Source organism: Felis catus, chromosome B3, assembly GCF_018350175.1.
Source record: "Felis catus isolate Fca126 chromosome B3, F.catus_Fca126_mat1.0, whole genome shotgun sequence".
Taxonomy (NCBI): Eukaryota; Metazoa; Chordata; class Mammalia; order Carnivora; family Felidae; genus Felis; species Felis catus.
This window is the reverse complement of record NC_058373.1, coordinates 99973584-99989134: the sequence shown is the minus strand read 5'-3', so window position 1 is coordinate 99989134 and position 15551 is coordinate 99973584. Positions and strand designations below refer to the sequence as shown.

The following is a 15551-nucleotide window of genomic DNA, read 5'->3' as shown; positions in this document are numbered from 1 at the left end:
GTATGAAAATTAATATTTTTAGCAATTTGAGACTTGTGTTGATGGTACCACAGAGCTTTGCCCTAAGTCATGGAGTCTTGAGATAACGATGAGCAGCTGGTTTGCTACTCCCAGTGTAGACTGGGGGAAGCCTTCTTATTCTCATCTCATGGCGGTTCTATCCTAGCTCCACAGTTTTTCTGAGGGTTAATTGTTTATACTTTTTTGTGTGTGTCACTAGCTTCTTTATTTATTATTTTCAACTTTATAGTTGTAAATAAAGGTGACATGCCTAAAACATAGAGGGGTGTTTATTAGCAATTTAAATTAAGTTATTTATTTATTATGTATATAGGTTCTGTCATTTTATCTTACAAATTCTGTTCAGCAAGATATACTATATACATAGTATATTTTCTGATCTATGGCTAAACATGGTAATGTTCTGGAGGGGTTTTTGCTTTCCCTTATTTTTAAAATGAGAATTTTAAGATATCCAGTTATTCTTTTTTTTTCTTTTGTATACTTTTGAGTGTATGATGCATTGGAGATGTTTGAATACTCATTTTTTCATGGATAGCAAAATGGTGAGTGATCATACCTAGACCTGATATGACAGGAAGGTACTGTGGATTCAGAGTACAATAGTCATATGGCATGACTTCTAGATGAAGAAGTTGGCTATGACTTTGGGTTGTCTCTTAGTAGAGGAGAGGTGAATGCATTTTTTCCTTTGTTCATTCTTTTACTCAACAAATATTTATTGAATGCCTTCTGTGTGGTAGGCACTATTCTAGTTGCTGGGGCTGTAACACTGGATAAGTCTAGTATATTAGTTGTTATAGCACATTGCGCCTGAATTTGTTTGAAATTATATGTTGGTTAAGGGAGGTGTACATGATAGGTAGTATAAGAGGTAGATACCATAGGAACACCAGGGGTTTCTGTTACCTCCCCATACTCCCTTCTTTAAGAATCTGTGTATACACCAAGAAACATGTTACACCCTCACCCCATTTATCACTGTCAGTTAAATCAGAGATGGCCATCTGATCCATGGTCAGCCAGCCCACTGGCTTATCTGAGCAAATTAGGTCCCCTCTCAGGAACTTGGAATTGAGCATGGAGAAACTAAACTATACAGTGTTTTGGCTCTCCTGCTTATAGGAATGTTTTGCCCATGTAGAAGTAAAGCAGAGAGAATTGTCGTGTGTGTGTGTGTGTGTGTGTGTGTGTGTATACACACACACACACACACACACATATATATATATATATACACATATATGTATATATATTTTAATGTTTATTTTGGAAGGAGAGAGAGGAAGAGCATGAGCAGGGGAGGAGGAGGAGGAGGAGGAGGAGGAGGAAGAGGAGGAGGAGGAGGAGGAGGAGGAGATAGAGAGAGAGAGAGAGAGACAGAATCCGAAACAGGCTCCAGGCTGTGAGCTGTCAGCACAGAGCCTGATGCAGGGCTCAAACTTATGAACCATGAGATCATGACTTGAGCCAAAGTCAGTGCTTAACTGACTGAGCCACCTAGGCGCCCCGAGAGAGTTGTCATTATAGAGAGAGTTGGAGGTGAAAGGTATTAATGGCAAAATGAAGGTCCCTTGAACTCTTGCTATTCAGATTTATAAGTTCATTCTCTGATCCACTTACTTGAATTTTCCTTGTATCCTGTAGTATATACTTCTACACTTCCAATAAGTAGCCCCCCCCCCACTACCTTTTTGGTTACCTACAACCCATGATCTCTGATTCAGTAATTTTCCAGTATTATTTTATTATTTCAGAGGTTATGATATGAGGTCCAACCTCAGCTGGGTCCTCCTGCTTTCAGCACTTTACTTTCAGTATATTTAGGGTTCTCCTTAAAAAATTACATACTTTGATTGGGTCTTGGCTATATATTTCCTTTGTCTAAAGTACCCATTTGTCTTATCTTCTTGGAGAAGTCATTCTTTTCTTTACTGTTTTTAACCTCTGTGATCTTCCTCTTCCTTTCTTTCTTCTCCCTGACTTGAAGCAGAATGAAATATTTCTGTTTCTCATAGCACTTTGCATGTCATAGCACTTATAAACTACATTAAAAAAACTAAATATAGGGGCGCCTGGGTGGCACAGTCGCTTAAGCATCTGACTTCAGCCAGGTCACGATCTCGCGGTCCATGAGTTCGAGCCCCGCGTCGGGCTTTGGGCTGATGGCTCAGAGCCTGGAGCCTGTTTCCGATTCTGTATCTCCCTCTCTCTCTGCCCCTCTCCCGTTCATGCTCTGTCTCTCTCTGTCCCAAAAATAAATAAACGTTGAAAAAAAAACCCTAAATATATTCTAAGCCCCTCAAGTATTTGAATTATCTTATTCATCCGAGTCTTTTGTATTTAGTACACATTAAGTAATCCTTGAGTGATCATTTGTTTAATCAGTAAATCTATTAGAAATTGGTTTATCATTAAATTTGAAAACAGTGAACCTCAGATCTCAGTTTAAGCATGTATCAAGAATTGAAATAACATTTTAAAAATAAAAATTTACAGTTTTTACCAAACCCTACTAATGCCATATGGAGATTTTTAAAATGTTATTTTAATTTTGGCAAACCTTACTTACCCACTATAAGTTTACCTTTGAATTGTCATATTGACAGGATGCCAGAACTCAAATTATAAGCCATATTTGCTGAGTTTTGTAATATTTCAGATACAAACTCACAAACTCCCACAAACTGTCACATGGTTTCTATCTTAAGGCATGTTTTGGCTGAAGTTTATTCAAAACAGATTTGAGTTTAAATTAAACCTAGAAAATTTGTGTTACAAGGCTTTATTTAGCATAGTTCTAGAAAAGCAACTACATTTGAAGATAATCTCCTTGTCCTCAAGGTGACAGTCTTTTATTAAAAAAAAAAAAAAAAATTGTGTAGACCTGCCTGTAATCTAATTTAGAAACTACCGTATTAAAGAGCTCAGGGAAAAAAGTTGCTTATACAACTCAAAAACTGTACCTTCTTTTTCGCTTAGGTCCATTTTATTTTGTTTTACTGTTTTACATTTTTACTAAAAAGGTAATTCAATAGCATGAGACTTAAAGGCAAAGATACTTGGAACTATGTCTTTCTGGATGGTAGAAAGATCATACGTTGAACTTCTTCATGTGTTGTCTTGTGTCCCTAATTTTTAATTTGCAGCACTGAGGCCATAGAAAATGCACATTTCTACTTTTTTCATTGTAAACAAGTCTTGGATTTGACCCAGCAATGTAGAAGAACACTGATGGAACAGCCACTGGCTACACTAAACATTCATCGATTTATTAAGACAATGGAAGCACCTCTGCTGGTATGTTTCTTACTTTAATATATTAGATAATTCATACATAAAATTTATTAAGTTTTCATCCATAGATATGCTAAATTTTATTTAGATGTGCTCTATCTTTTCCCATTTCCTTGGACATACTCATTGAGGGTGATTTATGAGTAACTACTTATTAAAGGTAGACTAGAATAATATTCATGAAATGATATTTTAATGCCTGGAAGTATTGTTGCATTGAAATCCAAATATAGCTTCGTGTAAGTGGAAATATTCTGTGGTAGTTTTTTTTTTTTAAATAAATATTTCTTTTTTTTTTTTTAATTTATTTCAGAGAGAGAGAGAGAGAGAGAGAGAGAGAGAGAGAGAGAGAGAGAACATGAGCAGGGGAGGGGCAGAGAGAGAGGGGGAGAGAGAATCCCAAGAAGATCGTGTGGAGCCAGATGTGGGGCTCGAACTCATGAATCTAGATCAGGACCTGAGCCAAAATCAAGAGTGAGCAGCTTAAGTGATTGAGCCATCCAGGCCCCCCTCTGTGGTAGTTATAATGAACTGCAACCACTCCAAGATCACAAAGATCATATCATGGTTAGGAAAGACTTCTTTTGTGAATGTTTTGATGGCTACTTTAAAAGTTGGTAAATATTGGACTATAGCATTTCTGGTGCCCCACTTTCCTTAGTGCTAGCTGGGAAGAATTTATAGAGATGGTGATCATCAGACCTTTCTCTCTGAAAGTTTGAAGGATTGTCCTGAGCATGCACAAAACCTCAGTAGGCCTTCTTACTGAGTACTTCCTTTGTAAATAAAAATGATGCATGTGTATTATAAATAATCCAAACAGTGTGGCAAAATATAAAGAAAAAAAATTTTTAAGCCATCTAATCCTGGAACTCAGAAATATTAGATGTCAGATGACCATCACACCAGTCTGTACCCATATAGATACATACAGTGTCTGTGGGTGTGTGGATTAATAGACACATCCTATTGTATGTGCTACTTTATAGTAAGAAATTTATATTCTTACTTGAATTCAGCAGAGGAAAAAGAAGGTGATGTGAAAAGAAGGATTACGGAAATTTTGATATATCATTTGTTCATTTGTGGGCTCTTTAGGAAATGTTTTGAATGTTGAAAATGATTATGAAAAACATTAAATTATTTTTTTCGAAAACTACACATTTTCATTTTAGATAGAATTGATCTACTTTTTGCTGTGAAAAATGAGAAAATCAAGTTAATATATTTATTTCCATCTTAGCTCCTCTTACCCTTCTTTCATTTTTTTAATGTTTATTTATTTTTAAGAGAGAGACAGAGTGCCAGTGGGGGAGGGGCAGAGAGAGAGGGAGACACAGAATCTGAAGCAGGCTTCAGGATCTGAGGTGTCAGCACAGAGCCCCACGTGGGGCTCGAACCCACGAACTGTGAGATCATGATCTGAGCCCAAGTCAGACACTTAACCGACTGAGCCACCCAGGCGGCCCTCCTCTTACCCCTCTGATTTTTGTTAGTTTTATGTTATTTTTAATTATTAAGGTTTGTAATACTTGTATTTTATTTTGTAACTATAATTCCCTCCTCTTATAAAAGCTTTTCTTCTACATTTAAATAGGTTCAGAGTTTATCAGCCCCAGTTTTACTGGCTTCATTCCAGAGTTTATTTTGAGTCAGTTTTTGTTTGGTTGGATTTTGCCTTCAAATATATTTTTTTTAAAGCAGTATATAAATCTTTTTCCTTTCCTTTCACATGGCAGAGGGGGCATATTTCTTACTTCCTTGGAGAGAATATCCCCTGAATTTGTTTTATCTTCCATTTCAGCATAGAACCCTGAGAAAGACACCAGCTCACGTTCAGTTCTTCACAAGCCTCAGTTCTCTCTAGACTCCTTTCCTTCTTACCCAATGCAGAAATATTACTAAGAATTCTCAGGATTTTGTCTACTTACCAGTACTACTTTTGCTCTTTGAGGCAGGACTAGAACTAATCCCAAGTTTTACTAAAAATATGCATTTCCTTTTTTGACTACCACATTCTGGCTTGAAGTCCTGTCCCATTCCTAAAGTTTCTGCTTATTAGTTTTGTTTTGCTATGTTTTAAAACTGGTTTTTTTTTACAGATAGATAATGAGGAAGGCAATTCTCTGGTCTTACTTCACTTTACTATATGTACTTATCAGAAATTATGGAAAGTTAGTTTTTAAATTTTTTTAAATGTTTATTTTTGAGACACAAACACACACAGCATGAGCCGGGTAGGGGCAGAGAGAGAGGGAGACACAGAATCTGAAACAGGCTCCAGGCTCTGAGCTGTCATCACAGAGCCTGATGTGCTTGAACTCACAGACCGTGAGATCATGACCTGAGCCAAAGTCAGATGCTCAACCGACTGAGCCATCCAGGTGCCCCTGTAATGCTAGTTTTGACATTAAAAAACAAAAACTCTGAAGATTTCATAATGACTTGGTATTCAGTGAAATGTGGCCTTCCTTGAAAGCACGATGCCATGTACACCATTTGTATTATATTATATGTGAATGGCAGCTCCTGAAACATACATTCTAGAAAGAACAAGGTAAATGGCACTCCTAGAACTGTGCAGAGCAGGTGCCCCTGCTCCAAGCCACTATTCACCCAATAGTAATTACTAGTAATACTAGTCAATCCAAGTCCCTTCTAAAATGGAGTTTGTTTCCTGGTATAGCCACTCTGGAAAACAGTGTGGAAGTTCCTCAAAAAATCAAAAATAGAATTACCCTAAGGGCAGCCTGTGTGGCTCAGTTGGTTAAGCGTCCGACTCTTGACTTTGGCTCAGGTCATGATGTCGTGGTTTGTAAGTTCAAGCCCTGTATCAGGCTCTGCACACTGACAGTGTGGAGCCTGCTTGGGATTCTCTCTCTCCCTCTTTCTCTGCCCCTCCCCCACTCACTCTCTCTCAAAATAAATAAACTTAAAAAAAAAAAGAATTAGCTTACAACCCAGCATTAGCACTACTAGTGCTATTGTATCCAAAGGATACAAAAATGCTGATTCATAGGAGCACATATACCCCAATGTTTATAGCAGCGCTATCAACAATAGCCAAATTATGGAAAGAGCTCAAATGTCCATCAACTGATGAATGGATAAAGAAGATGGGGTATATATACAATGGAATACTATTCAGCGATGAAAAAGAATGAAATCTTGCCATATGCAACAACATGGATGGAACTGGAGGGTATTATGCTAAGTGAAATAAGTCAGTCAGAGAAAGACAGATTTCATATGTTTTCACTCATTTGTGGAATTTGAGAAACAACAGAAGACCATGGGGGAAGAAAAAAAATAGTTACAGAGAGGGAGGCAAACCATAAGAGACTCTTAATCTCTAAACTCTAAACCTTGGTGTCAGCCTAGAAAGCCTTGGCAGTCCAAAAGGACAGATTAGTGGATTTGTCCCCATCAGAACAGAGCAAATGAATGCAAAGTACAGAAAAGGGAGACAAGCCTTGATGTAAGGTTCCCTGAGACTCTTGGTGGGATGGCTAAAGCTTACCCTTGCAGGAATGGGAAGATGATAAAGGGTTCTGAGCTAGTTTGGTCACTTTTCCATCTTGGTATTTTAAACATTTGGCTACATCAGTATTTGAGGTTGTTTTTGTTCTTGGAGAAAACCCTGGAGGTTAAAAAACAAAGGCCAAACACTGACAGAAAACACCTCTTAGAACAAGATTTGATGTACCTGGTTTATGCCTTTTGATGGTATAGTAAGCTAGAACAGGGAATGGGGGTGGCAGTAGAGAGGTCCTTGAAGTTAGTACCTAAATTTAATTACTTCTTACAAGTTCTTAACAATAAGACTTAGTAGTAGTTTACTTTGGTGGTGTTTCTTACTTTGTTCTTATTTTCTCACAACCCCACTGATGCTCATCCTCCCCTCTCACATTTCTCTTAACCATTCCTCCTTTATTGTCTTCCACATTAATCTATATACAGGCTTTTGGGGTTCAATCATAGTTAGGTTTTGTATGATTAGTAAGGTGTCTTGTAAACTAGCCTAAGCTTGTGGGTCCAGAATATGAGATAATTCATGTGTTTACATTATCTGTAAACATTAATAAAACTATAAACTGGGATTTGGACTTTTTTGCAGACTTTTTGTGTGCTTGATCATTGCAATGATTGACATTATTATTTCACTTCTAAGCATATGAAAGTAGGTGAATATTGGGAGTGTGTGTGTGTATTAAGAAGATAGAGTGCTTGTATACTTAATTGTAGATATATAACACAACTATGTCTTATAATCAGGTTGTGGGCATGTCATTTTAATCCTCACAAACTGAAAATAAATCTTGAACATAGAATTTTTAAGTGGGTTTCAATCTTGAATTGGTTAAGAGACATTCTGGCAGGTATGGAGTTACCTAGATGCCTTCTTAAGGTTCCCAATGTTGAAGATAGATAGGAAGATGATTTGGTTATTGTCCTGTTGGCTAATACCAAAAACATTTTAGATGCTGATGGGTTTCTCTATATTGGATTCAATTTATTCTGGTATATAGAAATAAAGCTTTTATCTGGATACCAAGGAGACTCTTCAAGTCCAAATATCTGATAAAATGTTTAAAAACAGATAAAAATGTAGTATAATTTATCTGAAAATGTTAATTTTTTGTTTGTGCATCTGAGAAAGCTCTCTGTCTCAGATTCAAGACACTTGAATTAAGTTAAACCTACTCTTTTCTGTAGGTAATTAGAAGGATGCTATTATGGTTTGTTCATTTAGCTTCTCTTATTCCTTGAAGACTCATGTGGCAGTGTGCAGCATTATATATAGCAGGGTGTTGGCTCCTTTCATTATTGCCTCATTTCCTTTTTTTTATTGTGGCAAAAAATACATAACATAAATTTACCCTCTTATAAGTGTATAAAACAGTATTGTTGACTCTATGCATATTGTTGTACAACAGATCTCTAGAACTTTTTCATCTTGAATGAATGAAACTCTGTACCCATTGAGAAGCAGCTCCCCATTTCCCCATCTCTCCAGCCTTGGCAATCATTCTGCTTTCTGTTTCCATGAATTGGATTACTTTAGAGACCTCATATAAGTGGAATCATGTAGTATTTGTCTTTTTGTAATTGGCTTATTTCACTTAGCATAATGTCCTCAAGGTTCATCCATGTTGTAGTATTTGTCAGGATTACCTTCTTTTTTTCTATGTTGTGAATATTGGCATTCTTAAAAAAAACTTTTTATTTACATTCTAGTTAGTTAACATACAATGTAATATTAGTTTCAGGTGTACAATATAGTGATTCAACACTTCCATACATCACTTGGTGTTTATCACAACAAGTATACTCCTTAATCCCCATCACCTATTTAACCCATCCCCACACCCACCTCCCTTCTTGAGGTGTTATGTATAACATTTTATTTATTGATTTATCATTGATGAGTAGGTTGCTTCCACATCTTGGCCATTGTGAATAATGCTGCAGTGAAGATGGGTTTGCAAATCTCTCTTTGAGATCTTGCTTTTAATTCTTTTGGATATATACCAGAAATGAACTTGCTGGATCATATGGTAGTTCTGTTTTTAATTTTTTGAGCAAACTTTATACTTTTCTATATAGTGGCTGCATCATTTTACATGCCCACCAACTGTGTGCAAGAGTTTTTAATCTCTCCGCATCCTTGCCAATTCTTGTTATTTTGTGTTATTATTGTTTTAATATTAGCCATTCTAATGGTTTTGATAATCTCACTGTGGTTTTACTTTGCATATCCCCGATGATCAGTTAAGTTTTTCATATGCCTGTTGGTCATTTGTATATCTTCTTTGGAGAAATGTCTATTCCAGTCCTTTGCCCTTTTTTAAATTGTTATTTTGTTGTTGTTGTTGTTGTTAAGTTGTAGTTCTTTATTCTGGATATTAACCCCTTATCTGATAATGGCTTGCAGTATTTTCTCCCTTTTTGATTATTTCGTCCCACAGTGCAGACGTGTTTAAGTTTGATGTAGTTCTATTTGTCTATTTTTGCTTTTGTTGCCTGTGCCTGTGATGTCATTTCCAAGAAATCATTTGTGTTCTAGTGTCATAAGGCTTTCCCCTACATTTTCTTCTAGGAGTTTTATAGTTTCATTTAGGTTGCTAGTTCATCTTGAGTTATTTTTGTATGGGTATAAGATGAAAATTTCTTAATTCTTTTGCATGTGGATATCTAGTTTTCCCAGCACCATTTGTTGAAGAGACTTTCTTTTACCCATTGCATAGCCTTGGTTCCCTTGTCAAAGATTATTTGACCATGTATGCAAGAGCTTATTTCTGGGCTCTCTATTCTGTTCTATTGGTCTGTGTTTAAATGCAGTATGTTTTGAAATCAGGAGTTGTGAGGCCTCCAGCTTTATTCTTTCTTAAGATTTTTTTGGCTATTTGGTGTCCCTTGAGATTCCACATGAATTTTAGGATTTTTTTTTTCTGTTTCTGTAAAAATGCCATTGGGATTTTGAGAAGGATTGCATTGAATTTGTAGATGACTTTGGGTAGTATGGACATTTTAACAATATTAAATCTAGCCCACGAACATGATTGGGATGTCTTTACGTTTATTTGCATCTTCTTTAATTTCTTCTAGCAATGTTTTATAGTTTTCAGTGTATAAGTCTTTTGCTTTCTTGGTTAAACTTATTCCTAAGTATTTTATTCTTTTTGACGCTATTATAAATGGGATTGTTTTCTTAGTTTCCTTTTTGGATAGCTCCTTGTTAGTGCATAGAAACACAACTGATTTCTCAGTGTTGATTTTATATCCTGCAACTTTGTTGAATTCATTCATTAGTTTGGACAGTACTTTTTGTGGAATCTTTAGGGTTTTCTGCATAGAAGATCATGTCATCTGTCTACAGAGATAATTTTGCTTTTTCTTTTTTAATTGTATGCTATTTATTTATTATTGATTGATTGATTGATTTGCCTCGTTGCTCTGTTAACTAACTACTATGTTAAACAGAAGTGGCAAGAGTGGGCATCATTGCTTTGTTCCTGATCTTAGAGGAAAAGCTGTCAGTTTGTCACTGTTGAGTCTGATTTTAGCTGTGGGCTTTTCATATATAACATTTATTATGTTGAGGTAATCTTCTCTTCTTAGTTTGTTGAATGTTTGTGTCATGAAAGACTGTTAAATTTGATCAAATACTTTTTCTTCATCAGTTGAGATGATCTTGTGATTTTTGTCCTTTGTCCTCCTAATGTAGTATATTACATGGATTGATTTTGAACCATCCTTCATCCCAGGGATAAATTCTACTGGCTAATGGGTTTCGTTTTTTTTTAATGTGCTGTTGAATTCAGTTTACAAGTACTTTGTTGAGGATATTTGCATCAGTATTCGTCAGGGATATTTTCTTGCAGTTTCCTTGCAGTATCTTGCCTGGCTTTGGTATCAAAGTAGTTGGCCTCCTACAGTGAGTTTGGAAGTGTTCTCTTTTTGGGAAGAGTTTGTGAAGGATTTGCATTAATTCTTCTTTAATGTTTGATAGAATTCTTCAGTGAAGCCATCTGGGCCTGGGCTTTTCTTTGTTGGGAGGTTTTTGATTACTGATTCAATCTCCTTGTTATATGTCTGTTCAGATTTTCTATTTCTACATATTCAGTCTTAGTAAGTTGTATGTGTCTGGGAATTTATCCACATCTTCTAGTTTATCCAAGGTATAGGTGTATAGTAGTTCATAGCATCTTTTTTTTTTTTTTTTAAATGTTTATTTATTTTTGAGACAGAGAGAGACAGAGCATGAATGGGGGAGGGTCAGAGAGAGAGGGAGACAGAATCGGAAGCAGGCTCCAGGCTCTGAGCTGTCAGCACAGAGCCCGACGCGGGGCTCGAACTCACGGACCGCGAGATCGTGACCTGGCTGAAGTCAGACGCTTAACCAACTGCGCCACCCAGGCGCCCCACAATTCATATATTTTTACATAAAATACATAAAATATTTTATAAAAAATATAAAATATTTTATAAAAATATCAACTATAAAACATTTATGTATTTTATATAAAATATATATTATACTGTTTTCTAAAATATATATTACTATAGTATTTTACATAAAGTACATAGTATTTTTATGGATATATAAAATTACTAATTGCAATTTTTATGGTAATAATCTTTTACTTTTTCTATCAAGGACTTTTTTGATTTTGTCTTTTGTTTAATGGAATGGATTATAGCTTTTATGATTAAGAAACTACAAGTTTAAAAAATTTTTTTTTTAACGTTTATTCATTTTTGAGACAGAGAGAGACAGAGCATGAACGGGGGAGGGTCAGAGAGAGGGAGACACAGAATCTGAAACAGGCTCCAGGCTCTGAGCTGTCAGCACAGAGCCCGACGCGGGGCCCGAACCCACGGACCGCGAGATCATGACTTGAGCCAAAGTTGGCCGCTTAACCAACTGAGCCACCCAGGCGCCCCATGAAACTACAAGTTTTTAAAAGAATTACACCAGCTTATACAGAAAGGGACACAGCACAGCACAGAAACAGCACAAAATGAAGAGTTCTTTGGATCCCCAAATTTCTATCAGCAGGAACAGGCTGAGAAATCTACTCAGCTGCAGACACAGCACCTTTTTTTTGTAAACTGGAAAGGATGAGCTGGGCATTCTGGAAAACAGTGTGGAGATTCCTCAAAAAATTAAAAATAGACCTACCCTATGACCAAGCAGTAGCACCGCTAGGAATTTACCCAAGGGATACAGGAGTACTGATGCATAGGGGCACTTGTATCCCAATGTTTATAGCAGCACTCTCAACAATAGCCAAATTATGGAAGGAGCCTAAATGTCCATCAACTGATGAATGGATAAAGAAATTGTGGTTTATATACACAATGGAATACTACGTGGCCATGAGAAAGAATGAAAAATGGCCGCTTGTAGCAACGTGGATGGAACTGGAGAGTGTTATGCTAAGTGAAATAAGTCATACAGAGAAAGAAAGGTACCATATGTTTTCACTCCTATGTGGATCCTGAGAAACTTAACAGAAACTCATGGGGGAGGGGAAGGAAAAAAAAAAAAAAAAGAGGCTAGAGTGGGAGAGAGCCAAAGCATAAGAGACTGTTAAAAACTGAGAACAAACTGAGGGTTGATGGGGGGTGGGAGGGCGGGGAGGGTGGGTGATGGGTATTAAGGAGGGCACCTTTTGGGATGAGCACTGGGTGTTGTATGGAAACCAATTTGACAATAAATTTCATATATTGAAAAAAAAAAAAAAAGAAAGAAAGGATGAGCTGGGGGACAGAGAGCCCAGAGTTTATCATTAAAAGCCTCAGAGAGGGGCGCCTGGGTGGCGCAGTCGGTTAAGCGTCCGACTTCAGCCAGGTCACGATCTCGCGGTCCGTGAGTTCGAGCCCCGCATCAGGCTCTGGGCTGATGGCTCGGAGCCTGGAGCCTGTTTCCGGTTCTGTGTCTCCCTCTCTCTCTGCCCCTCCCCTGTTCATGCTCTGTCTCTCTCTGTCCCAAAAAAATAAATAAATGTTGAAAAAAAAATTTAAAAAAAAAGCCTCAGAGAACAACCCTTAGGGAGTAGGACTGAGCCATAATCAATTAACTGGCAACATGTACCTGGATGTACTAAAGAACCCTGTGCCCTAATGATTACTGTGTGCCTCCTTTTTCTCTCCTTTGAAACAGGAGTGTATATAGCCCTCATCCCGTGCCTGCTCAGTCATTGTTGAGTATGTATTAGGGACAAATAATTTATCTCTTTAGTTCATAGGTCTTCAGATTGAGAACAGTTCTGAAGGTCCTCTGTCCTTGGGACTACACTAGAGGAACTTCATCAACACCTGGACCTGAATGTAGAGGATAAGATCTTAGACTTTGCATTGATCCTCAAAAGTCTGATGGGATGAAGCCTGAGAATCTTTGAGATAAGTGTGTTTTGCATATGGGTGGGGGGAGGTGTGAATTGTTACAGCCAGAGGGTAGACTACTGACCATAACAATTCACATCTCTCCTACTTGCAAAATACACTGGTTCCTCTCTCCAAGACCTCCAAAGCCCTATCCCATCAGACTTTGATTGTATATTCCAAAGATGGAAATAACAATATCTCCCATTCCATAAGCATCTCCTTATCCATAAGCTAACCTTATCACTGTGCCTATCCAGTGGAGTCTGTGCCCTTCTCCTTGACACTGGTTGGGCCTCTGTGACTGCCTTCACCAGTGGAATGGGGCTGAAGTGATGATGTGTAACTCCTGAGGCTATATGTCACAAAATGCCTTGTGCTTCTCCTTTGTTCTTTTTGGTTACTCATTCTTGAAACCCAGGTACCATGCTGTGACATTAAATCTGAGGAGAAATTCTAGTGAAGAGGAATTGAGGCCCCTAGTGCACAGCGATGGCTGAGCTCCTATAGTCAGCATCAGCTTGGTAGCCAATGAATGATCCATCTTTAAAGCCGACCTCCAGCATCCAGTCCAGGCGCCCTGCTAATGCCATATGGAGCAGAGATGAGCTTGCAAATATATGAACAAAATAAGTGATTCTTGTTATTTGAAGCCATTAGGTTTTAGAGTACTTTTCTATATACACAGTGAGAGATGCTCAGAATATACCCTCCAAGTGATCTTATCTGTTTCTATAGCATTAACTACACTGATTTGATAATCAGAACTTTCAGATCAAATTTTTCTTTGGACTTTCTGACCCATATATCTAACTATTAATTACACTGTATCTCTTGTATATCTAACTACTAATTAGCTGTATCTCTCCTTAAGCTCAATATGTCCAACATCAATGTGTTGTCCTTCTCCACCATCTGTTCTTTCTCCATTATCTTTGTTAATTTACTGTCTAGTCATTAGTAGCAGAAACCTGGGAAATCATTCTCATTTTCTGCATCTCCCCACCTCTATAATGTTACAACCTAGATATCTTTTGAATTCATTCTAACAGCTAATGCCTTAATTGAAGTTTTCACCAACTCTCATGTCCTATTTTTTTAAATTTTTTTTTTCAACGTTTATTTATTTTGGGGACAGAGAGAGCCAGAGCATGAACGGAGGAGGGGCAGAGAGAGAGGGAGACACAGAACCGGAAACAGGCTCCAGGCTCTGAGCCATCAGCCCAGAGCCCCACGCGGGGCTCGAACTCACGGACCGCGAGATCGTGACCTGGCTGAAGTCGGACGCTTAACCGACTGCGCCACCCAGGCGCCCCTCTCATGTCCTATTTTAGTAATAGTAACTGATCTAGTCTCTAGTCCTCCCTTTTTTTTTTTTTTTTAATCATGTTGAGTTTATACTCACTATTGCTGTCAGAGTAATATTTTTAAACACATGTTACAATATTTCTTACAAGTTTATTTTTTTATAATATTTTTTTTTTTTGAGAGAGAGTGTGTGTGTGCACATGCATGTGTGAGCAGGGGAGGGGGCAGAGGGAGAGAGAGACTCTTAAGCAAGCTCCATGCTCGACACAGAGCCTGAAGTGGGGCTCGATCTCACGACTGCGAGATCATGACCTAAGCCCCAAAATCAAGAGTTGGAGCTTAACTGACTGACCAACACAGGCACCCATCTTACAGTTTCTAAATGATTTCAGTTTACTTACAGAAGAAAGCCCTACTTTCTTTGGAGGATATAATGGTTTTTAATAATTTGGGCCCTTGCTAGATCTCCATCCTTATTGCTTGTTCCTCCTTTTCACTTTATAATGCTAAATTACTTATTGTTCTCCAAATACACAAAGAAGAAAACAGGTCTTTCTATTCCTTCATGCTGTTCTACCCATTCCAGCTTTGGTATAATTCAGTTGCATGCGGTTGTAAGATGTCTCCACTTCCCTGCTGCTTGTTGGCTGGTGTTGCTCTCAGCTCCTATAGGCTATTCTCAGGTCCTCGCCACATGGTCTTCTCAAAAAATTGCTGCTTCCTCCTTCAGAGCCAGCAGGGCTCTGGCTGCATTGTGCTATGACAGTCTTCTATAATGTAACCTAATTAAGGGAATGGCTATCCTAGGAATTGGGATTATACAAGATTTGTATGCTGGGAATCTTGGGGGCCATTTTAGGATTCCGCCTACCATCGGTAAATACTGTTTCTCTAAAGAGAAAAAAGTTTCTCTTTAGAAACTTTTAGGATTAAAAAAAATCCTCAATAATTGCAAACCTTGCAAGAATACATCTTCCTGTGTATGTGCTTTTATCCACTCTTTGGTTACTCAGTGGGCTCTTTCAGTCTGGCAG

The 15551-nt window shown here is 37.7% G+C and overlaps 1 protein-coding gene across 4 annotated transcripts in view; it reads left to right on the top strand.

Moving 5' to 3' along the window:
- The window catches only part of TXNDC16 (thioredoxin domain containing 16), a 138920-nt gene that overhangs the window by 56130 nt on the left and 67239 nt on the right, over positions 1–15551 (top strand). For all 4 annotated transcript variants that reach the window (XM_045059919.1, XM_006932861.5, XM_006932862.5 and 1 more), the window contains exon 9: positions 3171–3321. In XM_045059919.1, coding sequence (XP_044915854.1) covers positions 3171–3321 — 151 coding nt within the window. The remainder of the gene's footprint in view (positions 1–3170; positions 3322–15551) is intronic.